The sequence below is a fragment of the Oryzias latipes genome, chromosome 2 (genome assembly GCF_053564925.1).
Source record: "Oryzias latipes strain Hd-rR chromosome 2, Olatipes_Hd-rR_3.1".
NCBI lineage: Eukaryota > Metazoa > Chordata > Actinopteri > Beloniformes > Adrianichthyidae > Oryzias > Oryzias latipes.
This window is the reverse complement of record NC_136238.1, coordinates 42870140-42895824: the sequence shown is the minus strand read 5'-3', so window position 1 is coordinate 42895824 and position 25685 is coordinate 42870140. Positions and strand designations below refer to the sequence as shown.

Below are 25685 nucleotides of genomic sequence, written 5' to 3'. Positions count from 1 at the left end.
GATGCTGGTGTGTTGCAGTATTTTTGTCAAGGTTAAAGTATGCCGTGGATTAAAAAAGGTTGAAAAACACTGCCCTAGTAAATCTGGAAACTTTTCTGTCCTTAAGGAGGCTTTCCAAATGTCAGACGGCGATCATTCAAACCCATTTAGAGCTAAAAGTTCTCTTCTATGCTGATGACTCTGCTGTCTTCAGCTAAAACATCAGAAAGGGTCTTGGTGACAAATTCAGTTTATTTTCTTAATTTTTCTTCAGTCTTTGAGTTTCAGAGGATTTCAGCTGCATCTGTCCTGGATCCTGGAATCTTGATCTCCTTTGATCTCCCAGGTGGAGGTGGATCCTCTGTCCTGAAAAACAACAGAAACATCATTTCTAGAGGTGAACCGACTGCAGTTTTCTGGTCAATGACCGATCTTTCAAAAGCCCGCAAACCACACTTTTTCCTATTTTAGTTTTGTTTTCACTTCTGACTACAATGCAGGTCCTTGAATGAACATTTTTTGTCATTTAAAGTAAATCAGTGCTTTCACTGACTTAGCTTCAGTTTCACATTTAAGGCAATCTGAGCCGACCGTTGGAGCAAACCAACCAAAAAATAGCAGGTTTGACCTTTATCAGGACACCCAGAGGCGCCAGGTCGTTCCTGAGGGTGTCACAGGCTTTGAGCAGGGGGGCTCTGTCCGGGTAAAGTCCTGGTTTCCCAGAGGATCCAGATGACAGGCCGTCCTGACGAGCGAGCGCAAACTCTCGAACTTCGCTCCTGAAACGGGTCAGCTGCTCCACAACGGCCTGCAGACTTCCACTTCTGCTGGAAACATCGGCCTCCTGCAGGAAATGGGAGTTTCATCAACGTTTTAGCCCAGAGGTCTGCTGGAAATCACCAAAAGAAGGACAGAAACGGAAGAAATCTCTGTGGGACAGGTACCAGACCTTGGTTTTTGTTGTACCACAGCAGAAATCTATGTGGGTGTGGCCTTCTGGTCCTTTGTGGACAATGCGTAACTCATTTAATCAGTTCAAGTTTTAAAACTGGCTAAAAAACCTTAAAGCTTTATCATTTTTCATTCGGTTCATTAATATGGGAACCCATAGGACGGGTGTACTTTAGAACAGTGTCGGCTACTGGTCTGTCAGAGAGGGGAAGCTCATTTTCGGCCTACATCATAAAATTGTTTATTTATTTAAAAGTAAATTCTGCCCTACGTTCCTTTACAAGAAAATGGTCTGTGACCCTGTCGACCATTTTTTGACAGTATATTCTTCACAGTAATATAATTTAAAGCAATATAACACAATATAATCACAGCAATTTAATTTTAACATTTTTGGACGGAGCAATTTAAAAAAGGATCATGACTGATTTTATGTGGGCGTTCTTTATAAAAATCAATTTTCATTGAATCTTTTAAATCTTGGTTTTATTTATTCATATTTGTTCAATTGTGTTTATTGCTACACAAAAAAACAACTATATAAACATATTTTTAAAATGAATGAATGAATGAAAAATCTATGACGGACTCAATGCCCAAATGACAAGACCATAAAAACAAACAGAACCAACATTTATTAATAGAGAGCATATAACAATGCTCAGATCAATAGATAGAAGAACCAGGCAAAACACAACTTATAAACCTAAAAACTGAAGGACTATTTTTGCTTATTGATCTGCGTTAATCTGGTGGCTTGTGCACACTACCCTGTATTTTATTTGTTTTTTTCTAGAACTTTATTGATCACAACGATCCAATACAGAACAGGAATAAGTAGCTAGTTGCTGCTGTTAGCTTCCGAGTCGGTATCAGCCGGAGACGCAGATGAGCTGCTTTGTCTGAGTCGTGTTACCGTTTGTTCCCGGGAGACTCACTGAACAGCATGAAGAGCAGCGCGCAGACCAGCGTGGCCACGATGACCAGCAGCGTGTGGCCAAAGCGCGAATAGCTTCAGTGATTCCTTACAGCACAGAATCGCTGTCAGTCAAAAGGAGATGCAGTCTAATCGACACACAGACCCTCCAATCATCAAGCAGAAGCTTGGAGTCCGGGCCAGCCCACTTCATTGACCCCCAGAGACGCTGAGCGTCCGTGGGCGGGACATAATCACAGCGTTTATCCAATGACCGTCTAGTTTCTAAGCACTGAAAAAAAAAAAAACGTTCAAAGCAGCCTTATTGAAGTCAATGGACGCTGGGCTTCAATAGGGAAATACATTGAGACGCTGCAGGAATGTATGAGAAGGAAATCGAATCAGCCGACCTGCTATATGTAACTGATTCTGAACAAACTCGTCTTTGAGATGAACGTTTTCTGACCCATTTTTAGTCAATAAAATGTATTATAATACAATACAATAGTACATATTTGACCATTAGTTTTGTGTCATTATAAGGGAAGCTTAGCTTGCAGTCTTAAAGAAATCGCCACTGCTTTAGAGCCTCATCTTTTAGAAAAACACATTAGCTGCCTAAAAATTTCAATACGGACGCCATTTCCAAATAAACATGTTTTTTCTCGTTGTTTGTTTGGATCATCTTTTGTACCATTTGTATGTCTGTTAAAATATACTGTCCAAACTGCAAACATGTATCATATACATGAGAAGCTTTTATTTTGGAGAGTGAAAGTTGGCCAACTTGAATATTGGTTGCCATATTGATATTTTCAAGTGTGGTTATCTGAAAGAGAGGCTTCTGCGATACATCCAAACACGTTCTCTCTGTGATTCTTTCACACCTTTCAAACTGAACCACCTCAAAGCTCATCTGCAGGTGAGCAGATGATTGTTCACTGTCGAGTACCAGAGTTCTGGTTTGGTTCTTTCACACCTGTCAAAGGTGGAAGAGGATCCAAGGACCCCAACTCTGGTTTGGACCTAAGAGCCAAACTCCTCAGTGTTGATAAACTCCTGGTTTGTTGACTAAAGTTTGGCGCCAGGGTGTTTTAGTACCTTATCCTGCACCAGATCGACCCCAAACACCTCCAGCATCTCTCTGATGAAGGTCACCATGGCTCCAAACACCGCAGGGCTACGAGCCGCCTCATCTGCCTGAGAGAAACACCACCTTAACTCAAACAACACTGACTGAAGCCGTGATGGAGCCACACCCCCGATCCCGGTTAGTTACCACAGCAACAGGCTGCAGCTGGCAGTTCCCGTGGTAAATCATGTTCATCAGGGTGCCCACGGCCCTTGGCGTGTCAAAGTCGTCTGCGAGAGCCTTCAGAACGCCGGATTTAGCTTCCAGCAGCCTGAAGAAACAAAACCAGAGTTGAGACCGGAGCAGACTGCAGAGAACCTGCTTCCCTGCAGCCGACACTACCTCTCCCACAGAAAGGCTTCCTGCACCGGCGAGCACCGCAGATGACCCTTCATGTAGGCCTCAGCAGCCTCCATGAAGGTGCGGATGGTTTCCAGAGACGCCCGGGCCTCCGCCATGCTGCCGGCGCCGTAGTCTATGGCTGCAGAGATGCCGGCAAAGCTCAATGAGATCAGGAAAGTCTCCGCCCCGCCCCGTCACTGACCCACAATGAACCCACCTGATCTGTATTTGGTCAGAAGGCAAAACATCCGGAACTCACTGGCAGAGTGAGACTGGAGAAAATCCTGCCGGGGAAAGAAAAGACGACCGTAGTTTGAATCTACTTTCTTTTTATTCCTTTTAATTGTTGAAAACAGATTCTGCTGAAAGAAACACTATCATGTTTCCAGGAAAGTTTTAAACCTTTTTGAAAATAAAGAATGTACTCAGAGAATTAAATGCTGAAGAACTAAAGGTCTCTGGTCACATGGAACCAGTCTGGATGGATAAAAACATGTCGCTGAGTCAGCAGGACTGAGATACCAAACCAGAGAAAAAATGGAGGATGCTGTACCACTAACAACCGCTAGGGGGAGACCTGTAGCTTCCAGTGTTTCATCTGCCTGACATTACCTTGATGGTGATATAATTCTTCAGAGACTTGGACATTTTCTCTGAACTGCCTTTGAGATGCAGGTGACCTAAACAAAATAACAGAATTATCAGAAAAGGGACAAATATTTGACCTTCCAGTACCTTATGTTGAAAGGCTTCTGGATTTTTCCCTTTGTACCATCATCATCATCATCATCACTGTGGAGTGACTGATGAAGATGCTGATGTTCTGATCGGTTCTTCGGATCATGAATTCCTCACTAAGAATTTGACTGATTAGAGATCCGACCGTGAATAGTAGCAAGAACTGAGCTGTACAAGGGGAAAAACGCTCAAAGTATCTGAGAAAATCATGAAAACTAACAACTCTGCAGACTTTTTACTTCTGAGCCAGAAAACAAGACTTGTTCTTTGTGACGTCTAAAACCTCAGACGGACAGTTAGTCTTCTGACCCGCTGCACGCCTCATCCAGGTGATCGGTACGCCAACAGGTAGGAGCTCCTGTTCTCCATGGCTGCCTGGGACTCCTGGCACGTACCTGAATGGAGGAAGTAGTTTGCCCACTGTCTGCACTGGTGGTAGGCTTCGCTCTGAGCCATCTCGTTCTCGTGGTGGGGGAAGGCCAGGTCCGCCCCTCCAGAGTGGATATCCAGCTGATTCCCAAAGATGTGGCTGCAAAAACAGGACGTCCCCATCAGAGGGCTTCATGTCAAGTTTGGTTTTATCTCAGATCGTTTAAACATTGAGGGGAGGATGGAGCTGTAGACGGCGGCGTTTGAAAACCTGACTCAGTACTTCAGACTTCCTGTTGGTTTCATGAATTCCTTCCATGTTTGGAGTTCTACTGGATTCTTTCATCACCTAATGCTGTGTTCACACCCAACGCCATTGATGGCACTCCCACCATGTGTAGGAGGAGCTACCCTCAATGTCTCAGGGTCGTAAATGCAAAGGAACGTCTAGCATTAACCTGTCTTTACTTCAGACAACAGTGAGATGAAGCCTTAATAACAGCCTTGTGACTGCAGTGAGTCCAACCTTGCAATGGTGGAACACTCGATATGCCAGCCAGGTCTTCCTGGACCCCACGGGGATTCCCAGTACGGCTCCCGAGGCTTCGATTTCTTCCAGAGAGCAAAATCCCTCGGGTCTCTTTTACTGGAGCTGCCTACAAAGCACAGTTTATAATCTGTTAGCAACAACCAGCACCAAAACCTGTTTCACTGATAGTTTTGTCAATATAAACACAAGTTTTAGGAGGCAGGATGTCTCACCTTGCTCTCCATGAGAACCCGTGGCTCCGGTAAACCTGCCATAACGGTCTCCAATGGACTGGACGTCAAAGTAAACATCACCTGTTCCCAAAGGAGCACAGACTGACCATCGTTCTGCTGACACACAATGATAGACCAACGCACCTCTCACCTTCTTTGGTGGCGTAAGCGTTCCCGTTCCTGATGATTCCTTCGATAAATGCAACAATGCGATGCACGTTCTCCGTGACCCTCAGGTACACCACAGGAGGAATAACCTGGAAAAGAAACACGAAAACCAAACTGAAACCCAAGCCTGAAGCTTTGTTTGCTTCTTCTACAGACGTTCTGCTGAACGTCAGAGATGTATGCTGGACCTTTCCACTGGAATAGATCAAACTGGAGAAAAGTCCTCTGACAAACCTTCAGAGACAGCATGTCCTTCTTAAATTCCTCTTCATACATTCTGGAGATGACGGCTGGAGAAACGTTTTCCTGTCAGAGCAGGTAAACAAAGAGCTTGATCAAAAAAACCTCAACAGTTGTTTGTTTAAAACGAGCAAGAATTGAACTCATGGCTGGAAAAGTTTGAACCTTTCTCAAAGATAGTAGACGTTTCCATGACAACAGAAAATAATGAAGATACTAAATGTTAAACTGAGAAGTGAGAGCACTTTAGTCCGAAATCCAATCCAAATAACTTAACCCTATAAAAGAAAGTTAATCAAACTCCTCCCAGGAGTTTAGCTGAATAAACCTCCCGTTTACTGCAAACACTTGTATGGCATTTATAAACTGGCTTAATCTTTGCCTGAAATTAGCACAGATGATGTTTCAAATATTCTTTTAAAGTAAAATTCCTAATATATATGAAGTATATCTCTGCGGCAGGCAGATCGGTCCACCTCTGATCAGAAGAATCAGAATCAGACATACTTTATCGATCCCACACGTGGGAAATTTGTGCGTTACCAGCCTGCTCACCTGCCAGCTCCGTTGGATGATTTTGTCATCGATGTCGGTGATGACCATGGCGTGGACGACAACGACCCCGAAGCAGCGGGACAGGACCCTCTGCAGGATGTCGAAGCGGACGTAGGAGCTGCGGCGAGACACAAAGTCAGACGCTTTTACTCTGAAACACAGACGCAGACACAGGTGTGCAGGTCGACATTACCAAGCGTGTCCCAGGTGTGCCTGGTCGTACACTGTGGGGCCACAGCTGTACCTGGACAGGAGAGAGAGAGAGAGAGAGAGACATCACAAAAGAGCAACAACTTTCACCAAAAACTGAAATGCCTAGGTTCTTTGCCTTCTCTTAAATAAACAGAGACTTAAGCAGAAAGTTTTCAAAGAAATACTTGATTATTGTTATAGTGTCGTTACTACATGCCAAAGAACTCAGTCAGTGGAAAAGATCCGCTTCTGTGCGTCAGTTAAAGCAGGCGGAGGGTTACCAGGTCGCTACCCGGTCTCTGGCCAGGATCAGGGGTTCCTTCTTCTTGCTGAGGCTGTTGAAAGTCACCACCCCCGTGTCGAATCCGCTCGGTCTCACCCACGCTCTCTCGGAACCACCGCAGCCGGTCCCTTTGGACCTGCCCGGGACCAGGCCACGATGCAGAGCCCGGCGGAGGAGAGCTGCTCCCTGGGCAGGAGGTCCCCACATTACAGTGTCCGCTGGATGCTGAAAGATCCACAGACAACCTGACAGTAGTTTCTTCTTCTTTGGTGTCTTTGGCTGAGGGCTCTGGCGCCATCTCCTGGTAGGAAAGTGTATAGTTAGAGTCTCAAACCAAATATATGGCCATTAAACCCTCATTTATTTTCGTATTTTAGTAAACAGTTATTATTTGGGAATTTATTATGCAGTTTTAAGCATTCACTTTACTATTAAGATCTACAAAGATGCGAATTTATCAAAACATGTCGCGCTGTGCACCTTTGCTAATAAAGTTGCTCCAAATCTCGCGAGACTTTGATTCCGGAAGTTTGGGCTTGTCATGTGATCACCGCAGCTATGTCAAAATAATCGGACATCCATCAGGGAGGAAGAGGCGGCGGCTCGAGCGGGTTTCTGGAAGCTTCGGCCGGCATGCAGAACGTGATCAACACGGTGAAGGGCACCGCGCTCGGCGTGGCCGAGTTCCTCACCCCGGTGCTGAAGGTGGGTGACTGGGTCCAGCCAGGGTTCGAGCGTCGCTTCTAGTGAAGGCGCGGGGCGGTGAGGAAGTCCGGCGACGGGAACCCCGCGAGCCACTGCACGAGCCTTCAGTTCTTCTTTTTCTTGTTTTCCACAGGAGTCAAAGTTCAAAGAGACGGGGGTGATCACTCCAGAGGAGGTGAGGCCGGGCGGAACTGGGACGGCTGAGCTGAGGAGCGAGCTCCGCCTCCTTCATGGTGTGTTTCTGTGTTTCAGTTTGTAGCAGCAGGAGATCACCTGGTTCACCACTGTCCGACGTGGAAATGGTGAGTTCTTCCTCCATCTGCTCACAGACGACCGACTCTGACGATCAGCAGTCATCCTCTCCATCCCTCCTACCAGCTGAGCTTTCACTACAGACACTCATTAGACTCTTCTAAGTCCGGTTTCTGCTGAATCCAAACCTTTCGTCCTCAAGAACACCCTTTGTTTGTGTTCGGGTCAAAAGTGACCCTTTTTTCAAGTGGGACAATGGGTTACTTTTGACCCAAAATACAATCCAAGGGTTAAGTTGCGTTCATACCTGGCATGTGATGCGCGTTCAAGAACACGGGTTCTTGATAGTACTTGTACCATAGGTTGATGACATTGGACTGTGGCTACCTGTTACCGGCTCAGGTACCTACAGCTAAGAGTCTTGGTGTGAAATGTCGTAGCGGTGGAAATCCTGAATTTGTCTCCACGCTTTTTGATTCACAGCTCTATTCCGACACACGTATGAATAGAAATGATTAATTTCTCCTTCATTATTGATTTTCAACCGGTTGGTACTTCCGTCAATTAAAAAAGACGCCATCCATACGTCACTACCTAATCCGGGTGCCTGATTGGTCAAAGTTTAATTGGTTTAACTTTTAACACGCGTTCAATTAGGGTTTCACGATATGAGGAAAACTCGCAATATGCGAAATTAGTGATCAATATCGCGATGACGATGTAACTTGCGCTATATGAATGAATGGCAAAACAACCAAAAACATAATTTCCATTTCACTGAAACATTTTAAAAATGTTATTCCAAATGACCCTTATCTGCGAAGGAGGCAAACATCTAAAATAAAAGGGCTCCATCCGATTGGTCAGCAATGTGATGGCGTGCATCTGATTGGTGAAATGCATAAATGGATTTATTTAAATCGTTAAATACTTCAAGCTGCCATAAGATTGTTTTAACACATTTAAGGAAAGCCATCTTTTGGGATATGCATATTGCACAGCTTGATCTCGCGATAACGATACATTTACGATATATTGTGCAGGCCTACATTCAATAGACCTTTGTTTTGTACGTAGAACCATACATGGACTTAAAAACGTTCATAGTGATGCATGAACTCCAAAGTCTTACACATGGAAGTCCGTAACGTGCATCTTCACGCGTTTGCAAAGACTCTTCATTGAAAGTGACCGCTTGAACGCACATTTCAGAGCCCGGTGTGACCGTAGCATCAAACCTTCACGTACACACGAGTTTGTCAATATCTGCATTGGTACGGTCCACCACAGAACAGTGATCCCACCGAGTCACAATAATCCAGGCACAGCGGTACTTCTGCCCAACAGTATTAGCACTCTGCATCACGTTTGTGCTAGTTTTGTTACGCTAACGTTCAGCCGTCACGGCAGCATGGGTGGTCCTTCAGCTCCCATCCCTCACTCTTATCTTTGGTTCTAGTTTTGGCCTGATGTCAGAGGAGCGTGCTTCCGTCCAAAGCTGCGTTTATTCCTTTGAACAGAGGAACTGTACCTCACTTTGTCCGTGGCGGTCTCGTCTGTGACGGCTTCAGCTTTGTGTTTCTTTTCAGGGCCGCTGGCGAGGAAGCTAAGGTGAAGCCATTTCTGCCGCCAGACAAACAGTTCCTGTTGACTCGCAACGGTAAGGAGGAGAACGTAGCATCTGCTGGTTCTGTTTGTGGATGTGGTGTCCTCTCTCTGTCTGTGCCTTTTTTGTCTTTAACCCCCCCCTGATCTAGAATCATTCGAACTCTAGGAGATAAGCATTTCCTAAAGACTCCTAGAACGTCAGGAGAACATGACTGTAGATGAATTGAAGGTGCTATAAGCAGCTCTGTTCTCCGCCCCACAGTTCCGTGCTACAAGCGCTGTAAACAGATGGAGTACTCTGACGAGCTGGAGGCCATCATAGAGGAGGACGATGGCGACGGGGGCTGGGTGGACACTTACCATAACTCAGGTCGGACTCCTAACACACCCGCATGGCGTTTACAAAGAACGCCGCAACATTCCCTTCAAATGTCTGCTATTAAAAACAAAAAAACATCAGTCAAAGTTTGGTCCCCATGAGGGGGATAAGAAACTTCAGGGAGCCTCCCTTTACAGCACATGTGTCAAACTCAAGGCCCTGGGGCCAAATGTGGCCCTCCATGTCATTTTATGTGGCCCATGAGAGCATAACAGTTTTTAATTTCTTAAAATAAAAAAATGGTGTCTATTTATTCATAATTTGGGAAACGGACTTGAAATATCAGATTGGGCAACTATACAGTAATATAAAGTAAACCAAACTAAAAATTGTTATAAAGTAACAAGCAAACATCTGTTTTCTATGCAACTGTAATTGTCACCTTAAAAAGTTATAATAAATAAATGATGAGTTATTTAACATCAAGGAGTAGTTACTTTTATTTTTCATTACTTTTAGTGACATGTATAAGTTATATCTGGCCCTTTGAGGACAGCCACTATGCTGATGTGGCCCTCAGTGAATATGAGTTTGACACCCCTGATTTACGGGGTCTGCATCTGTGAGGGAGTCCGCATCAAACCATGCTAACGTTTACGTCAAGATTAAGAAAAACAACCAAAGGTTTTATGGCATCCAAATGAATCTAAACTGTTCTATGTTTACAGAAAAATGTCAACTTTTGGTTCACTTTAGCTCTGTTTAGCACTATTTAGAGCCGTTTACTACAGTTTAGTATGGTGTTGTACTGCTTGGCACAGTCCAGTACAGTTTGGCACAGTTTAGTATGATTTAGTACTGTGGACAACACATGAATTTGGGACAATGCAGTCTAGTTTTATACAGTGTGGTTTGGCACAGTAAGAACAGTGTAGAACAATTTAGCGTGGTGTGGTACAGCATATTACAATTTGGCACAGTGTAGTACAATTAGGCACAGTTTGGCACAGACTGGTACAGTTTGGTAGAGTGTACTACAGTTTGGCAATGTGTGGTACAGTTCAAAGCAGTCTAATACAGTTTGGCAAGGTTTAGGACCGTTTGGCAGTGTAGCAGTACAGTGTAGTACAATAGGGGACATTATGGTGCAGTTTGACACAGACTGGCACAGTTTGGTATAGTTTAGTACAGAGTAGTACAGGTTGGCCCATGTTATCCCTAATGTGTATTGTTTAGACATAGTTTGGGTTGCGGATTGTTTTCAGATTTAGTTGAAACTGATTTCAGGAGAATCCCCATCACATGTTTAGCTGCTCACTAATCCAGTTTGGTGAGGACAAAGACGTAGTTCTTAGCCGTTTTGGAACGGGTTCAGTTTTATTCTGCTTTACTCGCACTTTTTCTACACAAATTACACAGAAATGACAAGATTTTAGTTTTCCAGAGGCGTCTCACACTAACACTTTGACCCCAAAGTCGAGGTTATTGATCAGGAAGCATGTGACCACGACCTTCGTCCAGTCTATTGGTAGTAAGGATTGTACAGAAACCCTTTTCTCCAGATTGTTTTGGCGACCAGGTTCTGGTCCTAAAATGCTGGTGTCTTCTTGTCTCTACAGGTCTGTTAGGAGTCACTGATGCTGTTCGGGAGATTTCTCTGGACAATAATAAGGTCAGTCTCATGTCAAGGTTTCAGTGTCTGGATCAGGTGTGTCCAGTCATCACGACCTGGAGTCACCTGATTCAGTCGGCCAATCGACAACAAAAAGGGCAGAGATGCTGGTTCTGGAGAACCTGTTAATAAGCGTTCACCGGTTACAGGACAAGAACATGAACGCCACATCCGCGCCGTGCTGCGACGACGATGACGAGGATGAAGAAGGGGAGGCAGCAGACATGGAAGGTATCCCGTCTTTACTGCTAAAGAGTCACATTTCGGTCTCTCTACGTTCCTCACCTGTTCCTCTGCTGGTGGTTCTAGAGTATGAGGAGAGCGGCCTGCTGGAGACAGACGAGGTATGAACAGCTGTCATTGATGTCGTCTGGAATGTTCCGACACCTCCCGCCTGACTTTGTCCCGTCCCCAGGCGACCCTGGACACCCACAGAGTCACAGAGAGTAAAGCAAAGGCAGAACCTGGGAGCGAGGACGCCATCCTACAGACCAGAACGTACGACCTGTACATCACTTATGACAAATACTACCAGACTCCCCGACTCTGGCTGTTCGGATACGACGAAGTACGTAGTGACCGTAGTGGCAAGGGACCGGTGGGCTGGGCGTGTCTGAAGCTGTCGGCTGCTGTTTCCAGGACAGGCAGCCGCTCACGGTGGAGCAGATGTACGAGGACATCAGCCAGGACCACGTGAAGAAGACCGTCACCATCGAGAACCACCCCCACCTCCCCCCACCTGCCATGTGCTCCGTGCATCCATGCAGGTGCGTCAAAATCCAAGATCCAGAACCCACAAGTGGTAGTGCATATTCAGGTTACCATGGAGATTTAAGTTTAGTCTGTCCACTACAGGCTAATATCCAGAAAAATCAGGGACTTTTATTTTATTTTTTTGAATGAAAATGAAAATACTCAGATTCTGTAATTTAATATTTAATTCAGACAAGAACATGGAAAACATAAAAGTGTCTATTTGACCTTTTTATTCCCTAGATGAAGTTATTTTTTTTATAATGCCGCTCTGAGGGACTTCATGAACCGACATTTTCTGCCTAGCAACAGCTGAGCTAATAATAATGCTCGGAAAAATAAAAATACAAATCTTTAGTTTAGCTTTGTAACTATCAGAAGATCTCTGTCAAATTACATCTTTAAAATGAGAAACTGTCTTAAACTGAGCAAATTGATTCCAAACTTTTTATTTTATTTTTCATTGCCAGTTAAAGTAAATAAACCAATACCAAAGAAGAAGAATTTCCTGGACTTGCAGTCATGAGGCTGTCAGTTTTACTTTCTAATACATTTTTTGCTTTGAAGCTTTTCATTTTAAATAAACTAATTTAAAAAATGTAATAAACGTAGTTATTTTAAAATCAAATACTTTATATCTTAAAATCAAAACTAAATGTGAAAAAGAGCTTTTACTTTGAAATATCAGTCAAATTGAAATGTTTTACTATTTTTTGTTCTACACCAGCTGTCTTTACTTTTGATAATTAAGTTTGAGAAAAGGTAAAAGCGAGAAGTTGCTAACGAATCGGAGCACCAAGGTCATGACAAGATCCGATTCACGATTTTGGCTTCACTTTTCACACCCAAATTCACTTTAGAGAAAAACAAAGGTGGTAATTTCTTCAGAATTAGTTTTTCTTTACATTCAAGCCAAACAAAAATGCGTTTACATCTTGTAAGTGAAATTTTCTTTTTCTTCTCTTGCCCTCAGACACGCAGAGGTGATGAAGAAGATCATCGAGACTGTGGCAGAAGGAGGCGGAGAGCTGGGAGTTCACATGTATCCTTTAGTCTCCACCTCTCACACCGCTCCAATCCCAAAGTGGACGTCCTTTTCAAAATTGGAATAGCTTTGTTGTCAGAGTACAGAGACAACAACATTCAGAAGGAACTCTCTAGTCCTAGACTCCAAGAATAAGATCTACCCAAAAAAGTTTAGGGAGGAGACGGCTCTGGAGTAGAAGATGTCTCTCGGTCCCGGAGGGCAACAGGTCAAGGAGGTCATGTCCATGGTGGAGACTGTCTGGGGTGGTAATCTGGGTTTTACTGAGGCAGTAGGAGCGGTAGATATCGAGCTTTCAATGCTCTATAACCTTGGTGCAGCCGCAGTCCCAGGAGACCCTCTATGTGGGAGCGGTTAAAGGTCACCATCAGCTGGGTGTTCAGGTTCTCCCTTCATTGTACCCTCAGAGTCCTTACCTGACTCAGACCGTTGATGAACAGGCGTGGCGTGCTCCTTGGTCTTTGCGGTGTTTAGTCTCCGGTTGTTGGCTGAGCACCATTTTTCTAGAAGCAGTAACTCATCCCGGTAGAGCGTCTCGCCGTCTCCTACTAGCCGGCCCACTACTGTTGACCATGTTCTGTGGAGGCAGGTCTACAGTCCGATGTCTAGAGCGAGTACCGGACTCAGAACACATCCCACGGGTGTTAAGAGTGATATTCTTGAGGTGTGGCAGTTAAACGTCGGACAAGGCTGAAGTCCGGTTTGTACTTTCCACTGTGGCGGTTCAGGGAAAATTGCCATCCAATTTTAATGGGTCCAACACCAAACCAAGAGTGCAAAGGAAGAACGGAGTCCTGTCCTTCCTGAACAGAGGACAAGTCCAAAACATGCTGCAAAAATGGACGGAGGAGTTTAAAAGTGAAGCTGCTGCTACTTTACACCTACACGAACCAGTTCAGTTAAGAGATCCAGATCCTTTTCTAAGAAGCCGTTAAAGATACGTCCACCAGGGGGCGCCACAGCAGATCCTAGAGAACTGGAATTGGCTGATGGCCTTTCAGTTTGAACCCTGAATGAGTGATGATGAGGGATGGGCAGGTAGATGGGCGGGTGGATGAATGAAGGGATGGAAAAATGATTGGTGAGACAAATATGGATGGAGAAATGGATAGACTGATGAATGGATGGATGTACAGACAAATGGACAAACAGATGGATGGTTGAACAAATGGAAGGATGGATGAACAGACAGACAGACGGAGGATCGGATGGATGGATGACAGATTTGGGTTTCATATCAAGCATCCTCTGGCGGCCTGCAGACCAATGAGACTCAGTAGATCTGAAGGTGGTCTTCCTTTGGGAGTGGTTTGGATCTGGGGTTCTCCAGGTTCTGGTCTTGTGGGGGCTGTTCCTCTGTTTTCCTTAGCCGTCCTGTCAGGTACCTGCTGATCTTCCTGAAGTTTGTGCAGGCCGTCATTCCTACGATAGAGTACGACTACACGAGACACTTCACCATGTAGCCGAGCGGCTCCTGAGGACGCCGGGTCTCCGTCAGAGGAACAGTTTTTGTTTTCTCCTGTCTGTGTGCTTGTTTTCTGAGAAAGCCGGGTGAAATCAGCATCCGTTTCATCCCTTCGTCCCCTGTCTGCTTCGTCTCTTTGCGTTGGTGTTCTTTTTTTCTGGACCTTTGTGGGGTTTTGTTTTCAGTGGAGTCTGGAAATGTCTTTGATGTCCGTCACTGGTGCAGGAAGCGTCCCCCCTGCTCCTCTGCTGCTGTGAGGTCAAACCGGCGCCAGCGGGACCTAAAGCTCACCTGCTGCTCTCTGAATGTAAGCCTCGGGTCCATTTCTGGGGAACCTGCTGAGCAGAACCCTCCTTCCTCTGAGTGGAACCCCCTCGCCTGCTGCAGTGAACCCAAACCCACAAGCTGACGGAGATGGTCTGACGTGGACTCTGGTGGTCTTCATGCTGCTTGGTCTCATGAAGCCTCTTGTGAATGTGTCCGGTGTTCCTGCAGGGGGCAGCAGAGAGCCCCGTGAGGGTTTTAGTGCTGAATACTTATCCTGAAATATAAAAAAAATCATGGTTAATGACTATATTCCACTAAAGGATGTGTTGCGGTTATTCCTGTCCTCGCTCCACGGCTTCACACTCGTCTGTTTCAGTGACGGACATTCAAGAATAAAGTTTCCTGAAACACCAAAACTGTTTTGTGAAGTCCATCAGAAATGCTGACAGATACTAATGTTTGCTTTAAAACTGATATTTTTCACAGAAACAAAAGGTTTCTGTTCAATAACGTGCTAAGGGTCATGTCCGTCTCTGCTAGTTGCATCCTAAACAACAGTTTTATCTCCTGTTAGCATTTCTAAACTGACATGTAAGGTCAGTCATCTTTTTTTATTTACACAGCTTAAAAATGCTGCGTTTTTCCAAAGAACAACCCGTTACAAGTTTCGACGGTGGCCCTGAAGGTCAAATCACTCAAGTACACATGTCTTTCTCGACACAGCATCAATATTTTATTAACCGGAAGTGTCACACAGTAGTGATTAGACAAGTAGACAAATCATGTGATGGATGGAAACAAGGCCTTGTTACGTCACATGGCCTTGACCAGCACATTGACAGTTGAGGATCACCTTACAGAAGCAGTTACAGGTCTGTGACAGCCAGATATCTTTGTTTGTTATTGACCAAATACTTATATTCCAGCATAATTTACAAATAAATTGTTTAAAAAATCAGACAATGTGATTTTCTGGATTCCACCTTTTGCCTCTCATAGTTCAGGTTTATCTATGATGTAAATTACAGGCCTTTCATCTTTTTAAGTGGGAGGACTTGAACTTGAACCAGTGGTGACTGACTAGATACTTTTTTGCTCCACTGTATTAAGGATCTCAATTACTTTTAGCATGAAAATGACATGGCACCTTATCAATATGAACAAATTAATACGTTGTGGGCATAGAATGGTCGTTTTATGCTCACAAACGTAACACTATGTATACATATTAGTATTTTTGTGCTCACAAATTAGTGTCATGATTTACAGCCTAATTGATGAAATAATTTAAATTCCTACAATCCATCCAGACTGATCTGAAGCAGAATCAAATCAACCCTCCGTTGAAAATCGTCAAATTTGAGGGAGTGATTTCTCGTGTAATTTTTAAACGGCATGTCCAGGGCTCTGGCTCGTCTGTCTGTCGCTGCAGTTCTCGCTCTGACCAGCAGGAGGTGCTCGCTTCGCCGCGCGCGAGGACGCCGCTCAGAGAAGTAGAAGAAGAAGAAGAAGCAGAAGCAGCTCCTGATGGAGGTCGGAGCAAAATGACCCTCTTCGACCCGACCCTGCTGCTGTGTGCGTTCGGCTTCTTCTCCAGCCTGAGGCCGTTCGAACCCTTCATCACCGCTTTCCTGCTCGGACCGGACAAGAACCTGACGGAGACCCAGGTGAGCACGCGCGCAGCGGGAGCTGGGTCCTTCTGCGGCTTTTGACAGCTTTCCAAACGTCTTTCACGTGGTTTAGTCCCGTTTTGTCTGCGCATCAACAGATGTTTTTTTTTTTTTTTTATTCACTTTATTTGCTAACTGTCCCTGGCGCGCAGGAGCTTAGTTCGTGTCGCAAACATCCGCTTATATTTCGTCATTCAATGGCACGGACTGTAAAAGAGCAGCAAAACCAGATACCAAAGTCTTTAAAAGAATGTAACTTTCATTTTAATTAATATAACCTACAGAGTTGATCATGTCGGAATTGTTTCTGTTCTGTTCATGGATGTAAAAACGCTAAACATCCGCGCGCGTGCGATCTAAAGTAACTTGTGACAGTAGGAGCAGGGCCGTTTCTTGCTGTTCGAGGGGCCCGTGCAGGAGAGGGGCCCACCCCACCAAGCCAGGATAAAAAGGTCCCCGATAGGGTTAAAGTCTAAAATAAAAGCCGTCTAGGTTTAGTGCTGGTGTACTCCTAAACCCAAAGATTTTTAAATGTTGAGGCTGACTACTTATAGAAGTAAATCTAAATCAATTTGATTTCAGTTCATTAGTTAAAAACCTAATTTACAAACGATAGAAATGGGTTTATTTTATATTGGTTTTTATTTTGAAAACAAGTTTTCACAGAACAGCAGATTTTAACTGAAAAACTGTGACGCATTCATCAAAGAACAGAGAGTTGTGTACGCTCTCTGGGCTAGGACAGCAGCTGTGGGATGTTGGTCATCAGTGTCCTTCAGTCGGTCTGGAGTGATCACGGTGATGCCTCATTCAACATTCAAGCCATCATATAAGTGGTGAAAGTGGTGGAAAGTGTGGAATTTCTAATGCATGCGTTGATTAAACAGACGGTCTCATAGCGTCACCGCATTCAGGTGACGCCCCCACCACCCATGCTCCAATCAGCCGATCACAACAAAACGCCTAGAAAAATGTCTGAACTTCAACGTTTTAACTCTAGGATCCTCTACAGGGTTAGAGGTTAAATGAATGTAAGTCAGTACAGGAATCTGCTGTTTGATCATATCAGCTTGGAAACATTATACTCCAAATGACCACCATCTACTTAGGAGGCGAACATCTAACATAAAGGGGCTCCATCCGATCAGTCAACAAGGTCAGGTGGTCCATCTGATTAGTCAAAGGTATAAAGGGATTTATGTGATCCGTTAAATACTTCAAACTGCCAAAACGACTGTTTTAGCACAATTTTCGTCGTCTTTTACGATATGCATATTGCACAGCTTGATGTCGCGATAACAATAAACTTGCGATGGAGATCGTCCTTTTGCTTTAATGTTTCCTTAACCCTTTAAGACGCTGAAAAAAAAAAGTACGGCCATGTGCAAACATCTCAGGAATCCTACATTTCTTTCACTAAACAGTTGAAAGTACTAATAATTAGTGCATTATAGAAAAATCCACCTTTTAATGGTTTTAAATCCGTGTTCCGTCTGCTGAACAACAGAATTAAACCTCTTGTCCCGATAAGTCTGGGAATTTTCAATTAAAAAAGAATAAATGCAGTCAGTCGATTAGTGCAGAGATTGCTTTAAAATGCGAAACCTCCAGACAAAATCCTCCTCTCAGACTGAGGCAACCCCTGGTACCGTTCTTGGACATCCACCCTGCTTAGTGGCCTATTTCCTGCTGATTACCTGAATCAGGCGATTCCAAGTTCTGGTTACCCAATCCAGCCCAGTGGCAGCAAGTAGGGCAGGGATTTCTGGGAAATGAGCAGTGCACGGATTGGGGCAAGTCTGACGAGGGTCTGAAGGTGATTAAGTAAGAGATTTGAGGACGTGTAGTCTCTGACGATTCGTTCTTCGATAGAATAAAGACCCCAACCGCGTCTCCAGAATGACATGACGATTGTTTTTAGAACCCATCAGGGGGGGTTCCAGTACGGCCGGCAGATGGAGTGGAAACATTTGGTCCTTGAAGTTCTTCTGTAAATGTTGATAGAGAAGCAGGAGGTCGGGTGAGACCTTAAACCTGCCGAACAAAGGTAAACATCAAAGGAAACGTAGATGAAAGAGAGATCAAAGGGAACAATAAATATCAATCTCTCCACGTTTACTGTAGTCTTTCTACCTTTTGGGCGCCAATACTTTAAAAGACAGGTTCCAGAGCCTGAAGCAGTCCATGTTGGATTCAGGACCACACGCCTTACAGAAAACCAGACGCGTTTACATCAGTGACGGTCCTTGAAGGGGTTGATTCTCATGTTGTGACTGTGGCAGAGCGGTTATCTTCTGTGAAGCGTGCCCTTCTGGGCCAAAGGTAGAACTGGAAGATCTGAAGGACAAACGAGGCCAAAACCACCGTCAGCTCCGCCTTTTTTACAGCAATCTCTGCTGATTTCAAAAACGAATATCAGATATTTTCTTAACAGCATTTCCTATGTTATTAATGTGTTCTTGTAACATTTTTCCATCCATAAACGTCTTTGTTTTCCTGGTCGGAGCTGGAATCTGGTTCTAAACTGTACAGGTGGATAACTGATATTGATCACCATTTTTGTTGCACAGCTAATGTTAGGTTGGGGTTGTGAGGGTCTGTAAGCTAGCAGGAGAGCGTGTAAACAGAGGAACAGCCTTACCATGCGCCATGGGTCTCGCCTACAATTCAGAGGTACATCTTCAATGAAGTCCTGCCGCTCTGCAGAAACTATGTCAAACAGACATAGGTCAACTGTCTTTAGTAAGAAATGCTGAGCTGTGTTCCCTCAGGTGTGCTAGCCAACAACTTAAGGATCTAACCCTGACAGGATGACTCAGCAGGATTTCAGTATCGGCTCATACGAAAATAGTCATATCAGGGATGGGCGATACAATGGTGCCAGTATCGGTATTGGCCAATATTTGCATAATTTCAGTTTATCTGCGATATTAAAAAAACTACTGATATTCTTCTGACTATTTTCAGAAACACTTACACTTGTTGCTAATAGATTGGGAAGCTTATGTTTAAAAAAAACCTGAATGTAATTATAGCATTTCTTATGTCAGAAAAGCAGAAAGGAGAAAAGAGGCTTCCACTTCAAAATAAAAGCTGCATTTACCTGAAAATGTGTTTATTGTGACAGTGGTTCCCACAGACCATAATAATAATGCAGAATATTCAGCAACTGGCTGTCTAATGTTACCTGGATGCTGCTAATAAAGTTGTTCAAACGGTGGATTCATGTTTATGATTTTACTTAGAAAATACCAGATCGTGATCATTTTTAATTTATCAATCGCACATTAGAAGTTGGATGAGGCTGAAGTTGGCATCTAAATTTTTTTTAGCTTCCACTTTGACAGCTATGGGTTAAAATCTAGATCATTTATACATGAAATCCTGTGTATAAATAAAGTTTAAGCAGAGATTTTACAGGGGATGAAGAAACTTTTTACCCTCAAAAGTTGAGGTAAACTGGAAGCGAAGCAGAAAAATCACTAGACACCAGCTTCAGCCTCAAACAGGCCGGTCAATGAAAATGTTATCTGACGTTAGACAGATTCGTGGGTTGGAGACCAGTGTTCTAAGAAACGGTACAGGTTTTTGATTCGGTCTAAAAAAGTCACAATTGAAAGACGCTTTGAGAACAGGTCAAACAGGATCGGTGTAGGACTGTTCCTCACATGAAGGTGGACTCACCGTTAACGTAAAAACATGCGTGTTCTTCTCCGTTTAGGTTGTAAATGAAATCTTCCCCGTCTGGACGTATTCCTACCTGGCGCTGCTGTTCCCCGTCTTCCTGGCCACGGACTTCCTGCGCTACAAGCCGCTGTTGGTGCTGCAGGCCGGCAGCCTGCTGGTCACCTATGTCTTGCTGTGGAAGGCGCGGGGCCTGCTGGCCACGCAGCTGCTGGAGTTCACCTTCGGACTGGCCACGGCGTCCGAGGTGGCCTACTACTCCTACATCTACAGCGTGGTGGAGCCGGTGCGCTACAAGAGAGTGACCGGCCTCTGCCGCGGCGCCACTCTGCTGGGCTCGGCCGCCGGCTCCCTGATGGGCCAGCTGCTGTTCTCCGTGGCTCAGGTGCCTCTGCTCCACCTGGCCTTCATCACCCTGGCGTCGGCTGCGGTGGCCTTCATCACCGCTTGGTTCCTCCCGATGCCCAAGAGGAGCTTGTTCTTCCACACGAGTCCTTCAACGGCGGCTCTCAGCAGCAGTTCTCCGTCAGAGCAGATGAAAGAGAGCAAAGAGGCCATGGTGAGGAAGATGCTGCAGAGGGAGGATCTGGAAGGAACAGAGAGTCACTCACCGCTTCCTCTCTGCAGATACCAAGGTCTCCTGAGGCGAGGAAGGGAGGCAGCAGGCTCCTGGGGGTTCTGACGATGCTGTTTGAGGACTTTGTGCAGTGCTACAAGTGTCGCCCCCTCCTGGCCTGGTCCGTCTGGTGGGCGCTCTCCACCTGTGGTTACTTCCAGATCATCAACTACACTCAGGCTCTGTGGGAGGACATCCATCCGTCCGGCAAACTGACGATCTACAACGGTTACGTGGAGACTCTGGCCACGCTGCTCGGTCAGATCTGCTCAGATGTTCTCCGTCAGAGCGCCAAAGGAGGGGGCTAACCAGCTGTGCTGTTGGCTTGCAGGGGTGGTGGCGGCGCTGCTGGTGGGGTACCTCCCCGTCTCCTGGTCCACGTGGGGCGAGTTGGCGCTGTCCCTGCTGTCCTGTCTCATGGCGGTGTGCGTGTTTGTGATGGACACGCTGAGGAACATCTGGGTCTGCTACGGCTGCTACATTCTCTTCAGAGCCGTCTACATGCTGCTCATCACTATGGCCACGTGAGTGTACTCTGATTACTTCAGAGCACAGGCGCTGAGCGTTTTGTGGAGATGTTTCCTTTCAGCTTCCAGATCGCCGCCAGTCTCAGCATGCAGCGCTACGCTCTAGTGTTCGGCGTCAACACCTTCGGCGCTCTGCTGCTGCAGACTCTGCTCACCCTGGTGGTGGTGGACTCTGCCGGTCTGGGCCTGGACATTCACACCCAGGTGAGGAGAGGCAGGCCAGGCGTGGTCCAGGTCTCCTCTGAGGACATTTGTGACACAGATGTGCCGTTCTCCTCCGCAGTTCCTCGTCTACGCCGCCTACTTTACCGCCATCGCTGTGGTCTTTCTCATCGCCTGGCTCTGCGGCGTGGTATCCAAGCGGATCTCCAAGAAGGAGGAGCCATCTTTGGAAGTGCAGGAGTTGAGTTGTTCTCCCGATGGGACCTCCTGCATGTAGTGTGGAGTTACCTGGATCCGCTCACAACCCAACAAGAGCAAAAACTGAGCTCCACAAAGTGAAAAACCATGCAGCACAAAGGGTTGCATTCACTTATTTTCACCACTAGGTGGTGCAGTAGTCTGTAGTGTGCTGTTGAAAGCACGTCAGGTGATGAAGATGATGGAACCAAAAGCCTTTCCTCGTTTCTTTGATTCCTGAATCGTCTGCTGGATGGAAACGGTGCAACAAGGTTCTGTGCTTTTATTTTGACGACCCCAAGTCGTCTGAACTAAAAAGAAGCAGCACTTTTGGCCGTAGTAGCAGGAACAGAGAGTTGTGTACGCTCTCTGTGGGCTAGGACAGCAGCTGTAGGATGTTGGCCACCAGTGTCCGTCAGTCGGTCTGGATTGATAACAGTGATGCCTCATTCAACATTTAAGCCATCATATAAGAGATGAAATCCTGTGTGGAATCTCTAATGCATGTGTTGATTAAACCCATACGGTCAACAGAAGGTCTCATAGCATCACCGCATTCAGGTGACGCCCCCACCACCCATGCTCCAATCAGCCGATCACAACAAAACGCCTAGAAAAATGTATGAACTTAACGTTTTAACTCCATATCTTCTGCAGAGTTGGAGGTTATATGAATGTAAGTCAATACATGAATCTGCTGTTTGATCATATCAGCTTGGAAAATCTGTCAGCTAAGAGTTCAGGTAACGTAGACAGAATTCAGTCTATCTGGTTTCCTTTTGCTAACTTCATGATTTGGGGGGGCGGGGTGCTTGGGCGTCGCTGCTCCTTGTCTATCTGTTGTGGTTTGGAGGCTGGGGTCGGGGGCCTTCTGGTGCCAGGGGTGGCTGTGTTAGTCTCGGGGGCGCTGCATGGTCTCTCGGGCATATGGATGGCGCAGTTGGGTGGGGGTCAGGCTTTGCTTAGGGGGGAGTCTGCCACAGCGGGGGTCTTGGTGCGGGGATGACAGGGCATGAGTCCGAATTACTTCCCTACCCCCCCATAGCTTTTCCCTATCCCTAAATTTCTTTCTCCAAGCAGACAGATTCGCAAAAAAATAGTGTCTTCAAATCCGGACGTCACTAACACTCTGACATTATCAATACTCGCCGGTCATCTACGTTGGCGCATAGCTGCTAGTACTCGGAAAATACATAAAACATTGGTTTTATAACTTTAAACAGTCACTACTTACATTTAGCCCCAGAGCACTATCGCCGGGTGATTTTCACTCGAGCAAATCTAGTTACATGAATTCAAATATGTCGCGTGTCCAGGAGTCTGCACCTTCACCAGGGAAGTTTCACACGTCCCCTATTTAAATTTTTTTTTAGGAATTTTCTGTTCTCGAATGGGCTGCATGGTGGCACAGTGGTTAGCGCTCTTGCCTCACAGCAAGAAGGAAGCCCCTTGTTCAAGTCCCGGCTGGGGGACTTTAAGCAGAACATCAATGGGGGACCTTGAGGAACATGTGGAGTTGGCATGTTCTCCCCGTGCATGCGTGGGTTTTCTCCGGGGTCTCCGGCTTCCTCTCACAGTCCAAAAACATGCTTCATAGGTTAATCAGTTACTCTAAATTGTCCATATGTGTGAGAGTGCATGGAAGTGTGATTGTGGCCCTGTGACAGACTGGCGACTCGTCCAGGGTGTCCCCTGCCTTTACCAATAAGTGGCCAGGATAGGCTCCAGCAGCCATGTGACCCAGAGAGGGAACAAACGGATTTGAAGATAAATGAATGAATGTTCTAAAGTTCCTTTTTTTTCCAGATTTTTTTTTAGAAAATTCTTAGGAATTTTCTATGTTTTTCTTTTTTTATTTGGTACACAAAAAGTTGAAAATAAAAGAAAACCAATTAGATTTATCATGTGTTGTCATGTTTTGATCTATTTTTTAAGACAAGTACTTTTTGTTGGGTATGTTGTATCGGCTTGGATAAAATTACCCGATATAAAAAGTGATGGTTTAAGTTTTGTAGGGTTAAATGTAAGTTTCTGTGCTTCAGAGCACTCCCACGTTACTGCTCCTCACTACAAGGTGACGCGGATCACCCTGCCGGCGGGGGGTTACCCAGCCCTAAGTTGCTATGGCTCTTTCAAATAAAAAACCTTTTGGGCACCACTACAGCTTCAAATGCCCCAACAACTGGAGCAATAGGAGTCATGGGGTAAGGGAAGCAATTCAGATTTAGGCCAAGTCATGAAGGGCAAAGACGGTAGAGGGAGCAGAAGTTTTGTGATCAGGGCTTGATGTCATCGCACAGACAAAAACAGGCCTAGAGAGGCTTAGAAGGGGTGGTTAGTAAATGTAAATAAAGCTAATGAGCTTTAAAATTCACTGAAGTATTGACAAGTATTACTGTTGTTTCCTTGTATCTATGTATGAACAAAATCTCACAATCCAATAATATATTTCGAAACTTTATCCCTATTGCTATCCTATGGGGTCAGGATGACCATTGACGTGTTCTCTCTACCATGACAAAGGTGGATAAAGGTGGAAAGATTTCATGTAATCCATGGACACCAGTGAAGATCACAAATCATTGAAGAAAAAAGGTTCAGAGCACTGTCTAGTGGGTCTAGATGACCCAACTCCCTGTTAAAGTGCCTAGGATAGCACAAGGTTTAAGGGGGGGGGGGGGGGGGGGTTAAATACCTGAAGTAAATTTATGATTGTATCAGATATATACCGTTAGGTTTTGTTGTCAAACTAACCAGAAATGTAACATTTGGGAAGAACCGCACTAGATTTAGGATGAGTTTTCACCTGACTGATGTTGCACATTATCTGAGAAAAAAGAACCAGACCAATCAGTGCAGTGTGAAAGCGCCGTCTAACGTTTGCATATCACTATCAATGAGTGCTCCAGGGACCAGCACTTTTTTTTTTCATTATTGAAGAAGTTTTTCAGCTGGATAGCTCGGTTGGGTGGGTGTAGGGCTGTCATGCAGGAAACCTGAGTTGTGCTTCCCAAGGCTTGCAATGAGCCAAAAATCTATTGCGACCCTTCACGCTGCTGCCTAATCTGGGTACAAGGTGGAGTCAGGAAGGGCATCTGGCGTAAAACCCTTACCCAAACACCTGTGTGAGTCAGTGGATCTTAACGGGAGAAGCTGTAAGGTGAAACAACAAAGTGCCTTCTGCCATGAGTCCACCAGCAGGGGGAGTTCCCGTTGTATTCTGAGACTTATTGGTCTTCGTTACAGACTGTTATTTTGTTGCAGCTGCTTTCATGTTTAAATAAATGCTTTAAACTCTTTTTACTGGCTGTGTTTGGCAGAAAGTTGATTTCTATTTTGTCATTTTACAAATTGAAAGTGAAAATGTGACGGGGTAGCCCGTCCTGGACAGACACTTATGGACTGGTTGATAGAACTCCCATGAACCCTCTGGAGAACGTAAAGCTGGTCCACTGGTGCGTTAAAACTCCACTGCTGTTCCTGCGCCTGAGATTTGACTATTGTTGGAATGCTCCTCCCAGTAGTCTGGAATAGACTCTAACTTGGAGCTGGAATGAACCGTCTGGTCCCCCTTCTTTAAAGGGAGACCCACCACCTCTTGTCTTACAGTGGTTTGAGAAAGTTTGGGCCCCCCTGATAATTTTCCAGATTGTTCTTCATAAATCATTGGTTGTTCGGATCATCAATTTCAGTTAAATATATCATCTAGCAGATGAACACTGTGATATTTGAGAAGTGAAATGAAGTTTATTGGATTTAAAGAAACTGCAATAATTACTTAAACAAAAATAGGCAGGTGCGTAAATGTGGGCACCCCAACAGAAACATGCCATCAATATTTAGTAGATCCTCCTTTAGCAGAAATGACAGCCTCCAATTGCTTCCTATAGCTTCCAATAAGGGCCTGGATTCTGGTTGAAGGTATTTTTCCTCTTTGCTAAACATCTCCAGTTCAGTCAGATTTGATGGCTTCAGAGTATGGACAGCCCGCTTTAAATCACACCACAGATTCTCAATAATATTCAGGTCTGGAGACTGAGATGGCCGTTCCAGAACATTGGACTTGTTCCTCTGCA

At 45.1% G+C, this 25685-nt stretch overlaps 3 protein-coding genes across 4 annotated transcripts; 2 read left to right on the top strand and 1 right to left on the bottom strand.

The window, feature by feature from the left end:
• Positions 1–213: 213 nt before the first annotated feature.
• Positions 214–7463, bottom strand: cars2 (cysteinyl-tRNA synthetase 2, mitochondrial). 2 transcript variants are annotated; one of them, XM_004084599.5, is made up of 16 exons: positions 7108–7463; positions 6626–6928; positions 6346–6396; positions 6153–6270; positions 5592–5663; positions 5341–5446; positions 5190–5270; positions 4954–5083; positions 4454–4587; positions 3933–4000; positions 3538–3604; positions 3321–3459; positions 3126–3249; positions 2948–3046; positions 608–823; positions 214–345 (listed from the first exon to the last, which is right to left on the bottom strand). In XM_004084599.5, the coding sequence occupies exons 2-16, from the start codon at positions 6832–6834 to the stop codon at positions 274–276; spliced, it is 1686 nt and encodes a 561-aa protein (XP_004084647.1). In that variant the 5' UTR covers positions 6835–6928; positions 7108–7463; the 3' UTR covers positions 214–273. The 2 variants fall into 2 exon arrangements, with proteins under 2 accessions (XP_004084647.1, XP_078796205.1); XM_078940079.1 differs by lacking the exon at positions 7108–7463 and having other exon boundaries at positions 6562–6690.
• Positions 7147–15129, top strand: atg3 (autophagy related 3). Its single transcript, XM_004084600.4, has 12 exons — positions 7147–7332; positions 7466–7507; positions 7585–7634; positions 9174–9244; positions 9455–9562; positions 11131–11183; positions 11333–11414; positions 11493–11527; positions 11599–11751; positions 11823–11950; positions 12910–12978; positions 14363–15129. Exons 1-12 carry the CDS (start codon positions 7261–7263, stop codon positions 14442–14444), a joined length of 945 nt encoding a protein of 314 aa, XP_004084648.1. The 5' UTR covers positions 7147–7260; the 3' UTR covers positions 14445–15129.
• A 526-nt stretch (positions 15130–15655) lies between these two features.
• slc19a2 (solute carrier family 19 member 2) lies at positions 15656–24908 on the top strand. The gene is made up of 6 exons (XM_011492884.4): positions 15656–16380; positions 20105–20626; positions 20695–20941; positions 21015–21207; positions 21273–21414; positions 21494–24908. Exons 1-6 carry the CDS (start codon positions 16258–16260, stop codon positions 21647–21649), a joined length of 1383 nt encoding a protein of 460 aa, XP_011491186.1. The 5' UTR covers positions 15656–16257; the 3' UTR covers positions 21650–24908.
• The last annotated feature ends 777 nt before the right edge of the window (positions 24909–25685 follow it).